The 23,577-nt window shown below is 41.4% G+C and overlaps 1 protein-coding gene across 1 annotated transcript in view; it reads right to left on the bottom strand.

Annotated features, from left to right (window-relative positions):
- DNAJC25 (DnaJ heat shock protein family (Hsp40) member C25) overlaps positions 1 to 7,729 on the bottom strand; it is a 28,966-nt gene extending 21,237 nt beyond the window's left edge. The window contains exon 1 of the mRNA XM_026506016.4: positions 7,317 to 7,729. Within this exon, the coding sequence (XP_026361801.1) occupies positions 7,317 to 7,649 (333 nt within the window). The 5' untranslated portion in view covers positions 7,650 to 7,729. The remainder of the gene's footprint in view (positions 1 to 7,316) is intronic.
- Between the last annotated feature and the right edge of the window lie 15,848 nt (positions 7,730 to 23,577).

The following is a 23,577-nucleotide window of genomic DNA, read 5'->3' as shown; positions in this document are numbered from 1 at the left end:
TAGAATAAATAGGACTTAATGATCAAGGGAGTTTAAGAACCAATCATGTTGAGGATTAACAGTGAAGTTTCTAATTATAGTCACTGTGAGACCCACGTTACTCTGAGATAAAGAATAAAGGAACAGGGCATCAAGTTTGGAGAAGATGCTGGGGAAAATAGTGGAAGATTCTGAAATAGGGACAAATAAAATTTCTGGAATCTTTTCAAGTCCTGGAACCTCTGGGATTATCTATTCCTGTAGACGGGGTGCGACTTTCTAGAGACAGAAGTAACTTGTAGAAAACTGGAAGTAATACAAATAATTCTTATTCACAAAAAGAAAAATCATGTCCAGTGGAATGCAACTGATTACTGCCTTGTCATATTGGCCAGTTTTACAGGCACTTTAGTATTCCCCGTTTTGACACTGAATGTGTAGCACTTTTTCCTCTTCTGAACTGGTTTTATTATCTTACTGGTTCCTTTATTAGTTAATGAATTAAATAAAATCTGACAGATGTTCATTTTGTGTCCATATAGGAGTCATGATTATATCCTCTTTTAAAACATATGCTTTGGGGCGCCTGGGTGGCTCAGTTCCACCCCGTTAAGCATCCCGTTCTTGGTTTCGGCTCAGGTCATGATTTCAGGGTGGTGAGATCAGCCCCGCGTCACACCCTGTGCTCAGCACAGAGTCTGCTTCTCTCCTTCTCCCTCACCCTCTGCCCCTTTCCCACCCCATGTGTGTGCACTCTCTCAGATAAACAAATCTTAAAGAAAAAAGTATGCTTTAACAAACATAACAAGATTGATTTCCAAAATGTTTAATTTTGGGTAACTGTCAGACAAATGAGACACAACTGAAAATATGAACCTAGAGAGCGCACAGATTTTAGAGTTGTCTCAGATGTGGTTGAGTTTCATCAGGAAGAGCTTAGAAAACAAAAAGACCCAAAGGACAGAACTCTAAGGAAAAGCAATGTTTAAGGTGTAGGCAGAAGAAAAGAAGATTATAAAGACTGAAAAGACATGACTAGAAAGACAGGAGAAACAGGAAAGAATAACACTGAGGGGGTCAAGGGACAGCAGCTTAAAGAGCTACATGATCAACAACATCAGATGTCACAGACAGTGCCAGAGGAGAGAAATGAAGAGCAGCACTCAAATCTGACATTGGAACACCACTGTCCACCTTAAGAACAATTTCATTATGTGTGCTGATACACGTCAGTCTACAACAGCTTGAAAGAAAAGGAGATAAAGTGAAGATAGCCAACAGTAAAAAAGAAGAAAAATGTGACTGTAGCTTTAAAAGAAGCAAAATTAAGCAAAAGGAATGTGAAATACACCAACTAAGAAGTTTTCAAGTTACCAAAGAGGAATGATGAGATTCCAGAAAATGGTGGAAATGAATTCAGACAAGAACCTTCCAGCCTTCCCCAACCCATTCTCAATATTGTTCCCAGAATTTTCTTTCTGAAAGAAACCTCTGATTGCGTTATTTCTCCACTTTAAAACCTCTGGTCACTATTCAATACATAAAGTTCAAATTCCTGAACACAGCTTAAATGGCTGTTCATCACCTGATCCCAAACTATGTTCCAGTCTCCTGAAACATTCTCCCTACCAGGCATCTGACAGGCTTCTAACCCAGAAGCAGTAGCTCCTCTAATATCTGTGAAAAATGCAATAACGATCTTCGTTCAGTGAATATCTCAAAATGTTCTTTTATCTATGATAAATCCACACAAGCTAAATTAAAATCTCAAGTGCTCGGTTTCTGGCCAGAATTAAATCAACACATGTTATATCAACTCATTAACTTATGTTAATCAGAAGCTCTGATTGGTTGTTAACATCATGTGTTGTCACAGAACTAAAATTAAACATATTTGGTGTTCAGTCAACCTTTGCCTAAGTAGGGAATAACAGCTGAAATTACGATATCAGTAGAAAATAAAGAGCACTTATGGGGTCACAGCAGAAATAGCAAATGTGGTACATAAAGTACCACACCCTTCTTCTGGACCCATGGGAGAAATCACTATCAAACATCTCATCTTTCCCACTAAACCCAGACAAGACCTCAAAACCTTTACAAGTGTTTAAAGGAGTCATGACCAATCAGAGTTGACATGTGAAATGAAAACTATCTGCCATCAAGCTTACTTAATTTCGCTGTTTTATCAGCATCACAACTGTAATAGAAATTTACATGTTTTTTATTATTTTTATGAATACCCAATTATTATGAATGACTGATTAATGTGGATAGATGGCGAAAAAGAAAAACAGTATTAAGAAGTACAATTAATTGTTTTTCCCAAAAACAAAGAGTCCCTGGGAGAAATATAATAAAAGTGATCATTGGTGGAGAAAACACTAATACCTCACGAAACTACATCTTGTTCCTGGAACAAGTCTTGCACATTCATGACTCCATGTTTTTGTTGATCAAGTTTTCCCTCGACCAGAAATGTCCCTTTGTGGTCAACCTTTGGTGACTGTTCTAGATCCAGACCAAAGACTACATTCTTCTCCAATCCCCGAAGAAGCAGTAATTGTATCCTCTCAGTGCTGTAATATAATCTACACATATCTTTATTATATAACTTAAATAAATAATAACCGAACAATTAGTATCTGTCTCCTTGTTATGTTAAAAGCTTAAAGGCAAGAACTGTGCCTTCTTCATTGTTATGGTTTCCTCCCCCAGCGCCCAACTCGTACCGGTTACAGAAAGGATTGAGTAGAATAAACTAGGAGAGAACAATGAACAGTAACATAAAAGGGCAGGGCATTCAGAATCCCCCCTTTATGCCAAATTCGTCATAAGTGCTAAAGCCCTGCTACATCAATCAGACTGATAAAAAGAAACTGAAGTATTCTTGTGACCTCCCTGCCAAGACAAGGCTAGGGTAGTAAAAGGCTCTCACTACGTTATCTGTCACCTTAACAGATAACCTTCAGGCCAGTAATACTGCCAAGACCTTTTCTGTTCTTTTGTGATTTTCCAAAATGCCGTCAAAGTCTATTTTCCCATGTTCTAAGTGCATTCTTTGCACATGTTCCGTCATCTGTTGATTTCTAGGCCGTCCATATTTCATCTACTTCATCCAACTCTTATCTATATTCAAAAAGGATTAATGTTCTCACTTGAAAAAACAGAATTTCTCCTTAAAAATAGAAGTGCAGTTTTTATCTCATGTGGAAATTTTTCATTCATAGCCATCCAATCTACTTTATCTGTACCACTCTTCAAAACTACATTTAGGGTAAAATGCCAAAGTAGGCTTCACATAACAATGTCAAAATGTCAGAAATCCACTGAATCTATCTCCAGATACCAGTTTTCATTTAATGAACATTCATTATCTGATGTGCCAGACACTGGGCTAGGTGCCATGGATATACAAACAAAAAGGCAAGGAGATGGTTTAGTGGAGAGGGGAGGGCTACTCAGTATTTACAGCGCAGTGTGATAAGTGCTATATCCACATAAAAAGATCCAATGTTGACACAGCAAGTGAGAGTCCATTTACTTAACTTCCAAAGTCCATGAATTCCCTGAATCCCAGTAGTCAAACACACTAAATACTATTTTATTGTCTTAACTTTGCTTATATTATGAAGCAAATATAAAGCAGTGTGTGAAATCATAATGGTCTGAAGTCCTGCTGAGAACTGTAATTTTAAGTTATTCGCGAATATGAACTAAGCATGACATGATGAAAGCATCTGACCAGTGACTTTGCCTTCCATTATTACCCATCCTTCTTTTTCTAGTTTTCCTCTATCTCTCTATGCACAGGTAGAATCTGTGTTTCTAAAATAACAATGATCAAGTGTGATAATATCTTCTTGTCTTACCGACTGTACTTAAATCATGTTAGTGTACTAACAACCACCATCAAAAAAGACCCTCTCTCAAAGAGGCATGTATTTGACCAACACAACCTCAGAGTCATAAATCCACTATATTTCACGAATATAAATTCCCATTTTGGTGATGTACATATTATCAACATTCAGAGATCCTTGGTTATTAGAAGTTTTGATGAATACCACTAGAACGTTATAACAAAAATATAATATTGCTTCTTATATCATATACATTAAAAATATTAAGAGACTTGAACAAACTAATAAGAGAAATTAAAAGGTTATCAAAAAATTATGGGGGGAGGGGGCGCCTGGGTGGCACAGTTGGTTGAGCCTCATACTGTTCAGCTCAGGTTGTGATCTCGGGGTGGTGGGATTGAGCCCTGCATTGGGCTCTGCGCTTAGTGTGCAGTCTGCTTGAGATTCTCTCTCCCTCTCCCCTTGCCCCTCCCTCCCCACTCGTGCGCTCGCTCTAAAATAAATAAATCTTTAAAAAAAATTATGGGGGGAGAAAAAAAAGACTCCTAGCTCCAATGAATTTACAACTAAATGATTTCAGATTTCAAGAAAGGAACAATTTCTGTTAGATACACTGTTCCAGAAATGGAACCTGCCTGTGCATTTTACAAAACAAACATCAAGTTAGCTTCTTCTTCCATATGCCAGCAATAACTGCACATGGCATGAAGGATGACATAGTCTTCCCAAGTCCCTCCCTCCTTTTTGGCTGGCTCTGTAGATAAGTACACCTTTACTATTATTATTTATGGAGAAAGATATAGCATATAACAAAAACAGCCAACAGAAATGAAGTGGTCCCAGGTAGACATCTGCTACCTCCATAAGATGATATGTGGAATTCTGTATAGGCTTCTGTATCTCCTCTTTATTCTGGAGCCACTGGAACTCATCAACTTCTCCCACTATTCTATCTGACCTGGTCTTAGCAAAGGCCACATGGACCTCTTCTTGCCCTCATTCTAGCCGGCAGATAAAATTTGAGTAAAGTAGTGGTTACAAACTCATTGCCTCAAGGGGATAATTTGGAAGGCTGAGGCTGTCCAAATTGGATGACTCCAGTTCATTAGGTCTCTGCATTACCCAGAAATTATATTCTCTGGCAGCTTACTCACAATTTTCCATTATGACAAATAAAATCTGACCACCCTCTTTGTTTTTAACAACTTCCACATACAGCAAATCAAAGTCCTTTTCCTTATTCCAGGAGAGAGCATCTGCAGTGAAGTCTGAAAAAGAAAGTTTCTGGAGGTGTTCCACTTAGAAGTCCGTCTCTTTAACCTTAAAACAGCTTTCATGGAGCTCAGTTAGGTCTGGTTTTCAAGGGTCCAAACCATCCCCACACATCCCTGTCCTCTGACAGTAACACTGAATGGGGCTGGGGAAACTACAGCACATTCTCTCACTCCCTCCTCCATCAGTATAACTCAATTTTTGTTTCCTGTTTGGAGACATCAGTAGTACCACAAACCTCTTGTTGGAATCAAGATTAAAAGTGTTACTTTCCCCAGACATACCAGTTTTTAACTGCCCAAAAGTGGACAAATTATTTTATTGAGCCTTTATTTGCTGACAAATCAGCACTGAACTTTAGAGGCAGAAACTTTTAGAGGCAACCATTACAGATTCATCAAATCAGCAACCATTACAGATTCATCAAATCATTGTCTGTTCAAGAAAATGGCAAGAATAGAGTCTTGGGGTTCCTTCCAGCAAGAATTTCTCTACTGTCTCTCTTTCTTGGCTCATGTCTTACTAACATGTTCACCACTCTCATGCCAAACCTACCCATCTCCAATCCCAACAGAAGGCAGCAGTTGCCAGTGTTTCTGCTGCCCTCTCTTCTGGAAGTTCTCTATCCTCCCGGTGCTTCCCTATGTGTCACCAGAGCCTTCTGCCTGCTTGTGTGGACCACTGTTTTTCTTCACTGCAGAAAAATAAAAATTGGGATTTTAGATGCTGGGTTGCCCTGGATAGAGAAGTTCTTTCCCATTGTTCTGAAGGCTTTTCTCAATCCCTCTATATCCTAAATAACAAGCAACTAAACCCCCTGGTGTCTGCACTTTCCCCAGCCCCCACCCATTCTTCAGTCAACTGCCAATAAGAATTACAATCTCGCCAATGCTCGGGAGAATTCAGTGAACTTGGCATACTCATTAATAAGACTCCATATTATATAAACTGCTCTGGAAAGCATGAATGAAGAGACTTTAGCTCCTTGATTCAGTATTTTCAGCTCTGGAAAGCTATTCTGAACAAATAATCCATGGTTAAATTACAGTATACCCAACTCAAAGTAGTCATTAAAAACAAGTTACATAGCAACATGGAAAACTCTGCCTAACAAAAAAAAAAAGAGGCCAGAAAGAAACACCTTACACCTACAATTACTGTTACATTAGCATGATGGGGCCCTGGAAGCAGTAACACTTCCATCAAATATGATTTATACTTTGTGATTCCTTATATGGTTTGATTTTTGCAGTAGCAGAAGGAAATAGGAACAGGCTAAATCTCCCCATCCCCAAAGGACTCGATAAAACCTTTGTCAAATGACTACACCAATATTCACAAATTTTTCCTGACAGAACTAAGTCTTGAACCCCAAGTCATTAAGCATGTATTTACAGGTCCTGTATGGGGATTTCTCACATTTATTCAGTTCTCATTGACTGAACCCTGTAAGGATGGCTTTAATTTTGCATATGAAGAAACAGCTACTGTGACATATTAAGTCACTATCCAAGGTCATAGTGGGGTAGTAGGAGCCAAGAGTCAAATATCCGGTCTTCTGACTGCTTGTTCATTGTTCTTCTCAGTGTTTTTCTAAGTCCTTAAACCCAAGCTAAATGTCACATTTATTTTTACTTTTTTAAAGATTTAGAGAGAGCAGGGTGAGGGGCAGAGGGAGAGAGAGAATCCCAAGTAGACTCCCCACTGACAGCGCGCCTGATCTCACGACCCTGAGATCATGCATGACCTGAGCCGAAATCAAGAGTCCGACGCTCAACCCACTGAGCCACCCAGACGCCCCTAAATGTCACATGTAATACCATCCCCAGAAATCTAGTTTTTGTCAAGTCAGATTGGCGCCATCAGTCATTCAATATTGGAGACCTTTCCTGGGTTCTATCACAGATCCTTGTAATAATAATGACCCTGCATTCCAAGTGTGAGCTGCACGTTTTTAAAGTGCTTTCACTAAATTGTAAGATATCCAAAGCTTTGCATAACAAAAACTGTCACAAAAAGGAACGGGGTAGCTGTCCTCCAAGACCCGAGGGGGTTCCCATCTTTGCCAATGAGCCGCGTGCGGGTTCTTTCGCAAGGCCACGTAGGAAATCGCGAACATCCTAGGGGTCGTGACGGGGTCACCGAGAACCCTGCTCCGCCGGCCAGAAGTCCTCGCTGCCCATCCGCGTCCCCAGACCTCACCTTAAGAGTCTCGTAGGCGGTCGCCACCAGCAGGAAGGCCTCTTCGGCGCTCTGCGGCGTCCGTCCGGGCCCCTCGTCGCCAGGCTCAGGCCGGTAGCGGTCGGGGTGGTAGCGCCGGGCCAGCTGGCGGTAGGCCCGCGCGATCTCCGCCTTCCCCGCCGTGCGGCTCACGCCCAGCACCTCATAGCAGTCGCGCGTGCCGCAGTACAGCCCCTCCACCAGGGCCCCCGCGGACCGCGCTAGCAGCAGCACCAGCAGCAGGGGCGGCAGCAGCACCAACCAGCACCGGCCGGCAACGCCGGCTCCCCCGCGCGGAGCGAGCGGCGCCGCCATCCCGGCCTCGGCCGCTGCTCCACCGCCCCAGCCGCTCTCCCGCACACCGCCGGGCTCGGCCTCCGGGACCTAGCTCCACGTCAGCAGGCGGCGCTTCCGCGCAGGCGCACAGGACGCGACTGCAACAACCACTTCCTTCACGACCGTTGCTAGGGGAGAAGGACGCCTCAGCCGCCCGGCAGCTTCCGGTGTCTCTCTGCCTTCCTAGCCACAGCTGCTACAGGATTTGTTTTTAGTTGGAGCTAAAGGATGTCTCAGTGTCAGAGGCGCACGTAACCAACGTGTGCAGAGCGCATTACCGTCCACCGTGGCCTTCACACGCGATCTTTTCTGCATCATTACTTCACCTGCGGCAATTGGTAATCTGGCTTTCTTGCCGTCTGGTTATCCATGTAAAGAAGGTGTGTGCACAGAAATTCAAAGCCGAGTCCCCAGCCCCGGATGCCTTCCTTTCACTAACCTCATGCTGTCTTTCCAAAAGGAAGATGAATTTAGAAATTCTAGGGGCTGTCTCTGCCTGCTAGGGACCTTTGAAGTTCATGAACATCTAGTTCAGGGTTTCTCAACCTCCACATCATTAACATTTTGGATCTTATAATTCTTTGCCAAGTAAGAGCTTGACTATGCATTGTAAGATGGTTAGCAGCATCCCTCTACACACTAGGTACCAGTAGTACCACCACTCCAGTCCTGACAATCAAAAAAGTCTCCAGATATTGCTTAATGTGTTCAGGGTATAGGGCTGCCAGAATGAACACAGGTCACTCACTTAAATTTGAATTTCTGACAACAACAAATAATTTCTTGGCATAATTATGTCCCAAATATTGCATGGGACTCTACAACAGCATGAAGAATTTGCCTCAGAAAAATGTGCTTCTACCATTCGCTCAGTTCGTATTTATTGAGTCTCTAATATGAGCTAGGCACTGTTGGAGGCTCTGAGGACATAGTGGTGAGTAAGGTAGACAAGATTCTTTTTTTAAAAGATTGTATTTATCCATTTATTTGACACAGAGAGAGAGCACAAGTAGGCGGAGGGGCAGGCAGAGGGAGAAGCAGATCCCCCACTGAGCAGGGAGCCGGATGCAGGGCTCCATCCCAGGATCCTGGATGGTGACTGGAGCCTAAGGCAGACGCTAAACCGAGTGAGCCACCCAGGTGCCCCGGTAGACAAGATTGTTGATCTCAGGAACATATATTCTAGTGCAGGATGACAGACAATAAACAAGCAAATAAACTTTAAGATATAATAAATTCCTTTAAGAAAATTAAACAAGGGAAAGGTACATATGACATACAGCATACATATATAGATATAGAGATCAAGAGAAGTAATGCAAACACATAGGAGAGTCACCTAAGCTGAAATTACAGTCAGGGTCAATCGTTAGAGTCAATTCTGGGACATCTAAACTGACTCAAAGGACAAATAGAAGATGACTTGAGGGGTGTGAGGGAGTTTTGGGATAGGAGAGTTGTGAAGTAAGTACCAAGAGGGGAAAAGAGGCAGAGGCAAGAAAAGAATGTGAAGCTTTTCAAGAAATAAAAGGCAGCCCATATGCCTGGGAGTGGGGGTGAGGAGTGGAGGGCATGAAACTGGAAGAACCCAGATTGTGAGAGGTCATTTTCTTCCATGTTGAAGAAGTTGCTCTTTATCCTAAGAGCAATGGAGAACCAGTGTGGAAATTTAGGTAGCAAAGTGACACCTTCAAATTGGCACATCAGAACAATTACTCTACTAAGAGAATGAGTTGGGACATGTCAGGACTACCATTTTGAGACAGTTTTAAGAGTCCAAATAAGAGATGCTACCTGTTTCAAGGTAATAGCACTGAGAATGGAGAAAGCATAGTGAAAAGTTGAGACACATTTGTGAAACAAAATGGGAAGTTTGGGGTCATCGACTCTGGAAGAGTGAAGGACAGGAATAAGTCATGATAATGCCCAGGTTCCGGATTGAGCAACCAGGTGCCATCTCTAAAAAAAAGGATCGCAGAAGGAAAGTAGTCTTATGCTGTAAGATGATGCATCCATTTGAGACATGTTGTGTTTGAGATCACAGCCACGTCCACATCAGAGTATGTCATGTCCGTATTTGAAACATGTGATGATTCTCATTGAACCTTGCCTCCCGTGAGGCTCTTCAGATACACAGGTTTCCTGGTCCACTTCTTCCACGCAAGCTCTTATAGAGGCTCACTGACACCTGTTCAGGGCTCTGCTTCCCAGATGTAAGAAGCTCCCACGCTACCTTGAGTTAAAGGAAATTTGGTACACTAGAAATTTGGTCATGTTACTCTCACCCAGCTTTACTCTCAGTTTAGTGTTCAAATACTTCAGCAGGCTTTCAGGATTCTGTGACAATCTAGGGTGTGTATGCTCTGCTTTTGCTTATACTGGTCTCTCTGCCTAAAATATCATTCCTCCCCTTCTCCAATTCCCTCCAACCCCTATATCCTGCAGGATCTAGCCGAAGTTCTCTTCTATTTGGAATCTTCCCTTGTCAGGTCATAGTCGCACAGCTGATTTAGAGCTTTGTAGTCAAGATCAAACTAGCGTAGGGAAGGCCCACTTCAAAGCAGACAGGACTTTGATCGTGGCCGTAATTAATGTACTGCCTCTGAGCTGCAAACTCACCACTCTTTGCCCTGGGGAACAGACCTCTGCAGACTGCATTTCCGGCGTTGCCAGCTGGCTGAATGTTAAACTCTGCCTGTAGAGGGTGCTTGAGGCACACTGCAAGGCTGGGAAAGAAAAAGGGCTCCCCCCCCCCCAAACAGATCAGTGTGCAGTGTTCCCTGTTCAGCACTGGTTTCTTTGTCACCACATTGGTGATGGCTCCTATTGTGGATTGAAATGTGTCTCCCCAAAAAGACACGTTCAAGTCCTAACCTCTGGTACCCGTCAATGTGGTCTTTTTTTGGAAATAGAGGCTTTGCAGATGTAATTAGTTAAAACGAAGTCACACTGGATATGGTGGGTTCTGATCCAATGACTTGTGCCCTCATAAGAAGAGAAAATAGCCATACACAGAGGGAAAATGACCGTGTGAAGACAGAGGTAGAAATTGGAGGTGTGCTTCCACAAGCCAGGGAATGCCAAGGATTGCCAGCAACTGCCAGAACCTGAGAGAAAGGCCTGGAAAGATTCTCTCTCAGAGGCCCCAGAAGGAACCCACCCTGCCAATACCTTGCTTACAGAATCATAACCTCAGGAACTATGAGAGAATAAATGTCTGTGGTTTTCAGCCAGCCAGTTCGTGGCAATTTTTACAGCAGCCCTAGGAAACTAACGCACCTCCAGTCAGGACCTTTGTCACCAGAGGGGCAGCAGCTGTCAGCTTTCAGCAGAGGCCAGTTTCTTCACCACAGCAGCAGGCAGCATGCTTCTGTGACAACCGCACTCTCGCCCCAGAGCAAAAGAGTCATAAAAATATATAATAAAGACATGCTTGATGGGTACTGGATTATCTTTTGGGGTGATGAAAAGTTCTGGAACTAGATCATGGTAATGGTTGTGCAAAATGGTTAAGATGGTAAATTTAATTAGAAAGAAATAGTAGGGGCGCCTGGGTGGCACAGCGGTTAAGCGTCTGCCTTCGGCTCAGGGCGTGATCCTGGCGATCTGGGATCGAGCCCCACATCAGGCTCTTCTGCTGTGAGCCTGCTTCTTCCTCTCCCACTCCCCCTGCTTGTGTTCCCTCTCTCGCTGGCTGTCTCTCTCTCTGTCAAATAAATAAATAAAATCTTTAAAAAAAAAAAAAAGAAATAGTAAATGCAAAGGGCAGCTACTATCCCTAGGGCTGAAGGAAAAGTAAACGAGGAACTCAGAAACTCAGAGGAGGCCCTTGCCCCAAGTCTGAGATTAACTTTTTTTATTGTGGTAAAATACACATGAAATTTGCCATCTAAACGATTTTTAAAGTGTACAGTTCAATGGTGTTAAGTACCTTCATAGTGTCATGTAACCATTTCCACGATCTAGTTCCAGAACTTTCCATCACCCCAAAAAGAAATGCTATATCTGTGAAGCATGCAGCCATTTCCATGATCTAGTTCCAGAACTTTCCATCACCCCAAAAGGAAATGCTATATCTGTGAAGCCCCACTACCTTTTTTTTGCTCTGTACCCCTTAGAGCTCTCTCTTGTGCCTCTTAGTTGCTAACTATAGCCAGCACCATAAAAGAGTATACCTAACCCAGAGGTAGAACTCCAAGGGAAGATAAGGCAAACCAAAGGGCAGCCAGGGAGGACCACAAACAGGCCAGGCCAGGCCAAGGTCAGATGCTAGACTAGTCACCGGAAGCTGCATCCTGGAAAGAATTACCCCAGTCAAAGAGGTGGACAGTATGCTTGCGCAGTGTTGACCCACTCATGTCTCCCTTCCTCTCTCTCATTGTGGGAAACTCCATGAAACAGAATCTGGAATAACATATTAGGAAAACTACTGTATGGATAGTAAATTGGAAAATTTGGACGAGATGCAAAAGTTCCTAGATATTTTTTAAATGCCAAGATTGGTGCTTGTGTCAATATTAAGGAAACTGAAAAGTCGTCAGACTGTCTTTCCTGAAAAGAACAAGTTGTTAGAAAATAATAGAAGACCGACTTTCAAAACCTGCATCCTCATTTTATGAGGTTACTGTAATTTTGATTCCAAAACCAGATAAGGGCAATACAAAAACATAATAATAGCGAATTGAATCCAACAGTGTTTGTAAACAGTTTTACATCTTGATCTAGTAGGAATGGATGTACTACTAACTGCAGCAGCAGGGTTTATGTCATTTATAATGTTCTCCTCATAATCCTTGCCCTCAGAGCAGAACTTCTTTCTTCCTGGCTTTCTTTCCTTAGGCTGTAATAGAACAAGTAGGGGGGTGGCTTATCATTCATTGGTTTATTTCATGCTAGAACCCAGGAGTGGGGTTTGAGGCTATTACCACCTATGGCTCAACTGCTTAGGTAAAAACTGTTCAATAAATCAGAACAATCTTCTGGGTAGGTTGTGTTGACCAGTGTAAATTATCTGAGTAATAATAACTTAATCCAAAACTCTGGCCTTTGATTCCATTTCTTTTATTATTTTTTTGAAGATTTATTTATTTATTTGAGAGAGTGGGAAGGGGCATAGGGAGAGGGCAAGAGAGTCTCAAGCAGTTTTCGTACTGAGCATGGAGCCCGACACGGGGTTCAATCCCATGACCCTGAGATCACCACCCCAGCCAAAACCAAGAGTTGGACCCTCAACCAACTGGGCCACCCAGGCGCCCCTGATTCCATTCCTTTAATCCAAAGTTCAAGATTAGATGAGCACGGATGGAATATTGAAATGTAGTCTCTACATTCCATCCCAAAATTATCTGTACCTTGAATTTCTTCATAAGGTATGTGAAATATGAAAGGAGGAATAATAAGTATAGTAAATAATGATTTCTTCACAGATAACCTTTCACCAAATGACTTCAATGAGTTAGTAGATTCACAGGTTAACAAAGTTTGTGATTAGAAACTTGATGACCACTGTACTTAGGATTCTGGTAATTGAGATTGATCTCTACATCATTTCTAAGTTTTGATAAACAATATCGGAAGGTCATATGGAATACAAGTGATTTTATAGTGTCAACGCAGTCTTGAGACTTCCATAAACTTAACTTTATTTCATTTGATGTTAACTTGTTACATTTGGAATAAGCACACAAACTTATTCCAAAATATAAGCCTCTATTAATAGTAACATTTGAAATTTTGCAAGTACAAGCACAATTAATTTACACACATGGCAGAATGTCCCAAAATTAAAATCTTTCTCTTCTAAGTGGAGGAAGAAATGCCTTAATTCATATATACTTAAAAAATGAGATTACAGGGGCGCCTGGGTGGCACAGCAGTTAATCGTCTGCCTTCGGCTCAGGGCGTGATCCCGGCGTTACGGGATCGAGTCCCACATCAGGCTCTTCCGCTATGAGCCTGCTTCTTCCACTCCCACTCCCCCTGCTTGTGTTCCCTCTCTCGCTGGCTGTCTCTATCTCTGTCGAATAAATAAATAAAATCTTTAAAAAAAAATGAGATTACAGTTTAATGGGGCACATGGGTGGCTCAGTGGGTTAAGCATCCAACTCTTGATATCAGCTCAGGTCTTGATCTCAGGGTCATGAGTTCAAGCCCCACCTTAATTCACATATATTTTAAAAATGAAATTACAGTTTAAAAAGCTTATTCAACTAGAGTATGACAGTGACTTTAAAGATAAACACCAAAGGCGGTATCCATGAAAGAAATAACTGTTAAGCTAGACTTCATTAAAATTAAAAACTTCTGGGGCACCTGAGCTGGCTCAGTCAGTAGAGCATGTGACTCTTAGTCTTGGGGTTGTGAGTTCAAGCCCCATGTTGGGTGTGAAGATTACTTTAAAAAATTAAAAATCTGGGGCACCTGGGTGGCTCAGCCAGTTAAGTGTCTGCTTTGGCTCAGGTCATGATCCCAAGGTTCTGGAATGGAGCCCACTTCCACCTCCCTGCTCAGCGGGAAGCCTGCTTCTCCCTCTCCCTCTGCTGCTCCTCCTGCTTGTGCTCTCTCACTCTCGCTCTCTCTGTCAAATAAACAAATAAATACAATCTTAAAAAAACAAACAAACAAAAATTTATGCTCTGTGAAAAACAAGGTCAAAAGAATGGAAAGACAAGCCACAAACTGAGAAAAAATATTTGCAAAGAACACATCTGACCAAAATATACAAAGAACTCGTAAAACTCAACAATGAGAAAACAAATAACATGATTAAAAGGTGGGCCAAAGGGGCACCTGGGTAGCCCAGTCAGTTAAGCACCTGCCTTCAGCTCAAGTCATGATCCCAGGGTCCTAGGATTGAGCCCCAATTTGGGCTCTCTGCTCAGTAGGGAGTTTGCTTCTCCCTCTCCCTCTGCCCCTTCCCCTGCTCGTTCTCTCTCTCTCTCTCTCTCTCTCTCTCTCTCTCAAATAAGTAAATAAAATCTTTAAAAAAATAAAAAATAAAAGATGAGCCAAAGATCTTGACACCTCACCAGGGAAGGTATATAGATAGAAAATTAGTATATGAAAAGATGCTCTACATCCTATGTCACCAGGGAAATGCGAATTAAAACAATGAGATATCACTGCATACTTATTAGAATGGCCAAAATCTGGAACACTGCCAACACCAAATACTAGCAAAGATGTGAAGCAACAGGGGCTCTCATTCATTGTTGGTGGAAATGTAAAATGGTACAGTCGCTTTGGAAGATGTTTGGCATTTTCTTATAAAACTTAACATACTCTGGGGCACCTGGATGGCTCAGTGGGTAGGGTATGCAACTTTAGATTTCGAGATCATGAGTTCAAGCCCCATGTTGGGTATAAACATTTTTTAAAAAAACTAAAAAACTAAACATACTCTTTTTTTTTTAGATTATTTATTTATTTATTTATTTATTTGACAGAGATAGAGACAGCCAGCGAGAGAGGGAACACAAGCAGGGGGAGTGGGAGAGGAAGAAGCAGGCTCCCAGCGGAGGAGCCTGATGTGGGGCTCGATCCCATAACGCCGGGATCACGCCCTGAGCCGAAGGCAGACGCCCAACCGCTGTGCCACCCAGGCGCCCCAAAACTAAACATACTCTTACCATATAATCCAGTAATTGCACTCCTTGGTATTTACCCAAAGGAGCTAGAAATTTATGTCCACACAAAAACCTGCACATAGATGTTTAGAGCACCTTTATTCATACCTGCCAAAACCTGGAAGGACCAAGCTGTCCTTCAGCAGGTAAGTGGATAAACTGTGGTACCTCTAGACAATGGAGTATTAATCAGCACTACAAAGAAATGAGCTATCAAGTCTTAAAAGACAGAGAAGAACCTTAAATGCATATCATAAGTGAAAGCAGCTAATCTGAAAAGTCTGCATATTGTATGACTCCAGCTATATAACATTCTGGAAAAGGCAAAACTATGGAGACAGTAAAAAGGTCAGTGGTTGCCAGGGGTTAGAGGAAGGGATGAAAAGGCAGAGCACAGAGAATTTTTAAGGCAGTAAAAATATTCTGTATAACATTGTAATGACAAATCCATGTCAGTATACATTTGTCCAAACAAATAAAATGTACAACACCAAGAATGAACACTAGTATAAACTATGGATTTGGAGGGATTATGATCATCAGTGTAGGTTCATTAATTAGAGCAAATGTACCTACCACTCTGGTGGAGCTTGTTGATAATAGGGGAGGCTGTGCATGTGTGGGGCAAGGGGCATATGGGAAATCTCTGTACCTTCCCCTCAGTCTTCTGCTGTGAATCTAAAACTGCTATTAAAAAAAGTCTGTAAAAAAAAAAACCCACTAAGGCCATGCCTTGTAATTCTCTGTATTCTTACTGTGTCTTTATGTATTTAGCGTTCAATAAATATTTTCCAACTGAGCAACGAATTGACTCATCTACCAGGTGAATAATCTGGGTAAAATAATTTGGAGTTGATTGGCTTTTTCTGTGTATCCAAAGGTAAAACAGTAAAGATAATAAACTACTCTAACCATAGATTTTAGCCTAGTGGATCAACACTGTCCAACTAGAGCAGTGGGCTGTCGTAATTCATACTCCCAGATAGCTGACATTTGTACCACTGTGCTGGATGACTACTGATCAGTCTGACCAAAAGTCATAGGCCAGTGAGAATGTATCTACAATCTCCATTCACCTGAAACAAGAGAAAACCTCCTTATAATTTCTGGATATGAGACTTTTAAAAGGTCTTTGCCTTCAAATTGAGCATACTTTTTTCATACTTAGATTGACTTGCTTGGCTCAAAAGTTGATTTGAATTAAGTGAACAAAAGTTACACCTACATACCCACAAATCAATAAATGGTTGAAAAACAACCATTCCATATACACCTTGGGGTATTATACTATTTTAAAGTTCTCTGTACTTATAAGACAAGGAATAGGTGCTACCGGATCTGTTTTTTAAAACCTGAAAAATATTGTAAAATTAGGAAGGAAAAAAAAAAGCTAATTCAAAACCAGCATTGCTTTCGATCTTCCTTTAGCTCATACCTACTAGCCCAGAGGTCTGCTCATGTGAACAAGGTGGTTTATGGAGTTGGAACACCACCAATTTCATTGCCAAACTCATTTGGCGGGGGGGGGCGGCAGAAGGAGATGGGAAGAGAGAATCTTAAGCAGGCTTCAGGCCCAGCACAGAGCCTGACCTGGAGCTCAATCTCATGATCCTGAGATCACGACCTGAGCCAAAATCAAGAGTTGAACGCTTAACTGACTGAGCCACCCAAGTGCCCCTGCCAAAGTCGTTTTTAAATTTTGTCAGAATTCTATGAATATAACCTCTCTTCTGCTTTCTTGATATGCCTGCTTATTAAAAAGAGGTAATATCTGTTTCTTCCCTGTCTCTTCTATCAGCCATCCACTTGAAGAATGAGGGAGGGGAAGTTTCTGACTGTATCAATTCTTGTTGTTTCTCACATCCATTTGCCTTTTAACTGTTCAGCCCACTCAGTCACTTCTGTGGAGAAACTCATTTTGCAGTTCTCCCCTCATCTGGTATTCTTATTTAAGAAGAAAAATCGTACAGTTTGCACAACTCACATACCCGACTCCTACTGGGTTTATATCCTGGACGCGCTAGGTCATCAGGTAGACAGAAGCCAATTTTTCATTTGTTGACCACCAGAGAGCCACAAACAAAATCTTGTTGAGCAGAAATTCTGGAGAGAGTTCGTCCTGGCTCTATACCTCTGACTGGTTCCCATGAGTTAGACAGAGACTATACCAGTTCCATATTGTCCACCAGAGGGTGCTACCCATTTCTGCACAGTCTGTTATAGCCGTCTGATGGCTAAATTCCACAATTTACAATGGCTTCAATTTTTCTTGGCCTTCCCTCAGAATTCTTGAATGAAGCGCTTTCTAAAACCAAGGATCTAAGAAGGGAAAATAAACCTGATTGGTTGCACAGACAAAAGAGGAAAACTAAACATAGCTCCAATGCCCACTCCCCTGGCATGCTCCATAACGGGATGGCAGTTATAAGGATTTTGGACCAACCATATAATTTAAACACTAGCATTTGGCTCTGTTTTTAAAAGGAAGAAAAACATTTGCAAAGAAAGATCTCCAATATGCAAACGTATATCTATTTACTTTTTGTCTAAATAATGTGTGAAATTAGGTAAAGAGTCATTTCAGAAATATTCTCTATGATAAGGTTTTACATGGGAAGTTTAAGGACATATGCATCTACTAATTAGCATAACACCCACTCAGATCTGTCTGGCTCCAGAGTGTGGGCAGGGGATATAAATTTGAGAGCTTTTAGTCTACAAGTGGTTTTTGTCTTTTTATTTGTTATGGAAAGCATTCTAGTTGATACAGAAGAGGTTGATCATGCAGGAGAAAAGAAATAACCCAAGTAGCCTAAGAAAGTTAGAAGAGATACGATCCATGTTCATTAACCTTTAATAGGAAGAGAGAGCTTCCCCATTATCAGAGGAAGAAAAGGGAGGATGGGTACAGATGCAGAGAAGTTTGTAACTTTGACCATGAAAAGACAAGGTCTCTGATCTAATGGTTTCTATTTTCTCAATGAAGCCAAAGGTAAGATTATCTCTTGGGAGCTGAGGTTTGAGAACAGAAGCAAAAATATAAAACTGTTATCACACCGTGTGAGAAAGTAAATTTACTGGAAAATGATTGGGATTGCTGGGTGGGGTTGAGTGTGCCAATACATTGTTTGTGATCATTCAAGTAAAAACCAGTGTTCAGCTGCTCATGAGAAGGTGTGGAAAAGGCAATAGTTGGTTTTATTCAGGGTTAGTATTATGCCAAGGTGACTGATAAAGGCAGAGAGAAGCAAGGAAGCTGAAGGCATTTGCCAGGAAGTAATTATAATGAAGTGCCTTGAAATCTTGTATGAACTAAATTGAACTAAAATTCATACCCGCTATGATAATGATAATGAAAGGCCAGCAGGGAAAGAAAAACACATCAATAAAAGATCTATAGGTTATGAAAACGGAGTCTCCTAGATGCCCTTCTTGGCAGCCTGTATTTCTTTTAGGATGTCAGTGGTACTGAGTGGAATGAAGAAGTGACAGGGACAAAACTCTATAGTTGCTATGAAATTGGGTGTTTGGGAGGAAGATGCTGGGAATTGTGCATCAGATGCTAGGACGCTGACAAAGGGGTCAATTGAGATATTGGAGGGAGTTCAGAAATGCCAATTCTCTTAAAACACTCTGCAATTCTACCACTTGGCCACTGATCAGTGGTTTTGGATAATGGCCAGATTGATTTAGATTCCACGGGTCGTTAATAGTATCCTTCAAACCAGAAGATGGGGACCATAACTGTGTGTGGGAGAGGCTACATGGTGCCACAGTTGTGCAATAAAGTTATTATGAATTGAATCCTTTAAATATTCATTTAGGAGTGAAAAATGAAATTACTTCTTGATCACTTTTGGTTGCCAAATTGTGCTTCTTTATACATGACTGCATATTTTTGTACTTTACAATTGTCAAGAACTGTGAAGGCATGCAGATTCTTACCTTCTTTTGCAAACTAGCAAGTTAGCCTGGCACAGTTTCACAGATGCTGGCAGAAAACACAGACTCCAGGGTCAGAGACACAGGACTTTATCACTCATGGCACAGCAAGCAGCACGAGGTTCATGTCCACGTTGGCTCCCCACCTGCACCCCCACCCCCACCCACAGGGGGTAACCGAGGGGAGCCCAGGTGAATGCTGTGCATGAAGTGGATTTGCATCACAGCTGAGGAACTCTGAGCTTAGGGAACCCAAAGCTTTTATAATAGACACTTGCACCAATGGGAGATGTTACACTAGACAGAAAACAAACCTGCCCTCCGCTCTGACGGGAGACCTTATGTTTTCCCAGGTTGTTTGCCGTTCAAATATCCTGGAGAAAATAGTCCAGAACACTAGTGGTCAGTGCCCCTGTTCACAAGCATGAAGAAACAAGGAGAATTGTCTCCTGACAAAAATAATAGTAGTTACACTCATATAGTGATTACTGTGTATTAGGAACAGTTCTATGTGCTTTAATGCTTTATATATATTATGCCACTTACTCCTCACAACAACTCTGTGAGGTTTTCCCCATTTCACAAATGAGAAAATGGAATTTTGTAATAATACAGAAGGTAGAGAGTCTGTAATGATTCAGATCACTGGAGACACTGACCTCCTAAGGCCTGAAAGGAGCATGATGTTTGATGTTTGTTTGTTTGTTTGTTTTCAAAGTAGGCTCCACCCCCAGCATGGAGTCTAATGCAGCACCTGAACTCACTATCCTGGGATCGGGACCTGAGCTGAGATCCAGATTCACCCACTTAACCCACTGAGCCACCCAGGTGCCCCAACATGATGTTTATTTTTAATAAGCCCACAGGTGATTCTGATAGACACCAAAGCTTGAGAATCAAGGATAAGCATTGTGCCTGGCTGGCTGAAGTGTGAGACTCTAGATCTCAGGGTTGTGAGTTCAAGGCCCACGTTGGGTGTACAGAGCACCTAAAAATTAAAAAAAGATAAGCATCGTCTTTCTAATTCCCTTAAATATTTAGCAAAACTTTCTCTTCCTTTCTAAATTTATGCCTACCTGATAAAGTCAACAATGTTTTTTCCTTTTATTTAAAACACAGGATTTTTGAGTTCTTGCTGTATAAGGAAGACTCGGAACCAAAAGAAAGGAAACCAATTTCTTTCCAATGAAGATGTTTAGGGAAAGTAAAGACTTTGAAAGGATCGGCTCATTAAATTTAATACAACATGTATTTAAAAGAAAAGAAAATTTAAAAATTGCCGACATTTCCAAGTTCTTAGTGGAAAAACATACTTTCTCCCATGATTACAATAGCCACAAATGTTGCATATCCATAAAAGGTCAGTATTGAGAATGTGAGAGATGGAATTATGTTAGGAAGTAAATGACTTACAGGAAAAATTTGAGTTTCACTCATTTTGGGGACCAGAAGTATACATGGTAAAAAAAAAGAAAAAAGTATGTAGGGTGATGACCCTGTTTTTCTTTTTGTTTACATTTCAGAGTGCAGAGCTTTCTCTACAGGACTGAGAGATGTGATATGCATACTTACCTGCGGTGGTGACAGGACAAGGTGTCATTTGCTCCCATATACCTTTGGGAGTGTGCATGTCCTTTTTCCAATTTTTATTAATTTAAACCATTTGTCTAAAATTCCTTTGAAACGTAGTTTCTCTTTCAAAGTACATGTACTCTCATATCTGTGTTTTTTCAAAACAATAATTACACATGTTATGTAGACTGCGCAGTCTCCTAGCAGAGACAGAGGGCACACCCACCCAAAAGGCAGTATGTAGGGCAAAGGGAAACCAATGGGCCCTGCGAACACACCCTCCCACTTGAGCCCAAAGGGGTCAGGGGACAGAGGTGTGCCGAGAGGCTGCCTAGAGGAGCTGTGCTTTTTAACAGTGCCAATCCAAAGTAGACTGACAGAGAGAATCAACAGTAGACTCCCCCAAAACCAAGCAGAAGTTTGAGGGAAGGGGGCAGGATTTGTGAAAAGCAGTGTGGAGAGTGGATCTGGAAGGTAAATGGAGAAAATCAAATAGAGTTGCTCCTGTCTCTCCTCGAACGTTAGTGTTTTCAATTGCTTGTTCCTATCACAGAGCACTTTGGTCCCTGTGTTAGTGATTTTAACCCTTACTTGTATGGTCCTTTGAGGTTGGAAATTGTTTTCAAGGACACTATGTCACAATTCTGTCAGGAACATAAACATGTATCATCCTGTGATACAAAGGAAACAATTCAAAAGAAGCAAATTAAGAAGGCAGGGGTGGTTTAAAAAAAAAAGCTTTTGGTTAGGGTTAACTCCTTATTCATTCCCCTAAATGAGTTTCTTTCACAGAAAATTGCTAAATCAGAGAGGCTGCTTCAGAGAGAATCCTGCCTCCTGAACTTGACCAGAACTGCAGGGGGGCTCCCAGTGTAGATTGATCTTCCTTCCATTCCACAAATGCCTAGGCACAAAAATACTACACCTACTTGTCTTGTTTTTAATGTTATAATAAGAAAAAAAAAAACCAAATTGTTACTGTAAAATTCATGAGTTCTTTATTACCAATAACTTTGACTTGAATATCAACAACATTGTAAAAATAATCTGCCTTTACCCAAAATTCTTTTGGTTTAAAGCAAACTGAAGAAGCTTTGAGTCGGATTTTATTCTATGATAATGAAAACCTAAAACAGATTTGAAATGTCTATGAATCCAGGGGCGCCTGTGTGGCTCAGTCAGTTAAGCATCTGCCTTCAGCTCAGGTCATGATCCATGAGTCCTGGGCTTGTGTCAAAACCCCAGCTGCAGAGGAGTCTGGAAAGCAGAGTTCTTTAACTGGGCACCCTGCTACCGTGAACAAAATTGGGATATGTATGTAGGAAAGATGAAGGGGAAAGTGGATATCGGACAGGCAATCAGCACAGTCTGCTTCTGGATATAACAAGCATGAAACCTTTTTCAAAGTGTTTATATCTGGCCCTCTGCCTTTCACCACAGATGGCAGTAGACAGAGAAAAGGTGTCTGGTTTCCTGAGCAATGTCCTGGGGTAGAGCCCTGCACTGGGTCCTGCATCAGGCTCTCTGCTCAGCGGGGAGCCTGCTTCTCCCTCTCCCTCTGCCCCTCACCCCTGCTCATGCCCTCTCTCACACAAGCGCTCTCTCTCTCTCTCTCAAATAAATAAATAAATCCTTAAAAAAAAGAAAAAAAGGAAAGATATGACCATGCCAGGTTAACCAGGATCTCGTTCCCAGTCATTGTGACTCAGGTTTAATGACTGAAATGAGTTGTCATGATGATAAAGCTAAATCTTGGCTGTTGCATCATCACAGAGACAGAATATGGATTAAAGGATCAAGGAAGATGTTTCCTTTATTTTGTTCTAAGACAAAATCTTTTTCAATTCAGTGCTCTGACGTTAGGTTTCAAGGAGTTCTGATCTAGCAAGCTGAGGGAACACTTCACTTAATACAATCACTCAAGTTATAAGAGAATGTATCTAGTCAAATAATTCAGATAATACAGATGTGTACAGCGTAAAAAGCAAAAGTCATTGTTATCTGTTTGGTGGAAATTACTTCTGATGCTTTTCTATGGCAATGCACTTTAAAAATAGACCTTCTTTCTTTTCTACAACTTCCATTGCATTAGTCTGGAGAGATAATGATTGTGAGATAATTATAAAACTGAATAGTAATACTATTCTTATAATTGAAAGAATCCCTTAATACATGTAAGATGCTACATTTGGAGAGAGAACGATTATGCCTCTTCCCACAGCACAATGAATGTGGCCACTGCAGCACCACCTAGGAGCCCTTGGTAGCTTGATTTCTAAGCCTCACAACAGTCCAGGGAAGCAAATATTACTATTATTTTCCTCAGAGCCTAAGGGATCTGAATTTCAAGAGGTGAAATCAATTTGACAAGATCACAGAGTTAGTCAGGAGGAGGGCTGAGATTTGAAGCTGAGTTACCATGCTTCAAAACCCTGCACTTTTCACTGTTTCTTTTTATCTCCCAGTATAGGTGAGATGGGTTCCTCTTGTAGGGAAGAACAAATTTAGGAAGGTCACACTTATGGGATCTCTGTAAACAACTATTAGTAATGTTATTTTGGACATACAAGTATACTGAATGTCTTGGAATGTCACTCTCTCATGCTGGTTTCCCCTCTTAGTACCTCTTCCCACCCTGCTATCCACTTGGCTAGTATCTGATACAATTCTTTTTTAAAAAAAAATATTTATTTATTTATTTATTTATTTATTTATTTATTTGAGAGAGAGAAAGAGAGAGCACGCACGCACAAGCAGAAGGAAGAGGC

This window comes from Ursus arctos, unplaced genomic scaffold (genome assembly GCF_023065955.2).
Source record: "Ursus arctos isolate Adak ecotype North America unplaced genomic scaffold, UrsArc2.0 scaffold_18, whole genome shotgun sequence".
NCBI lineage: Eukaryota > Metazoa > Chordata > Mammalia > Carnivora > Ursidae > Ursus > Ursus arctos.
Note: the sequence above shows the minus strand (reverse complement) of the source record. Positions and strands in the feature narration are given on the sequence as shown.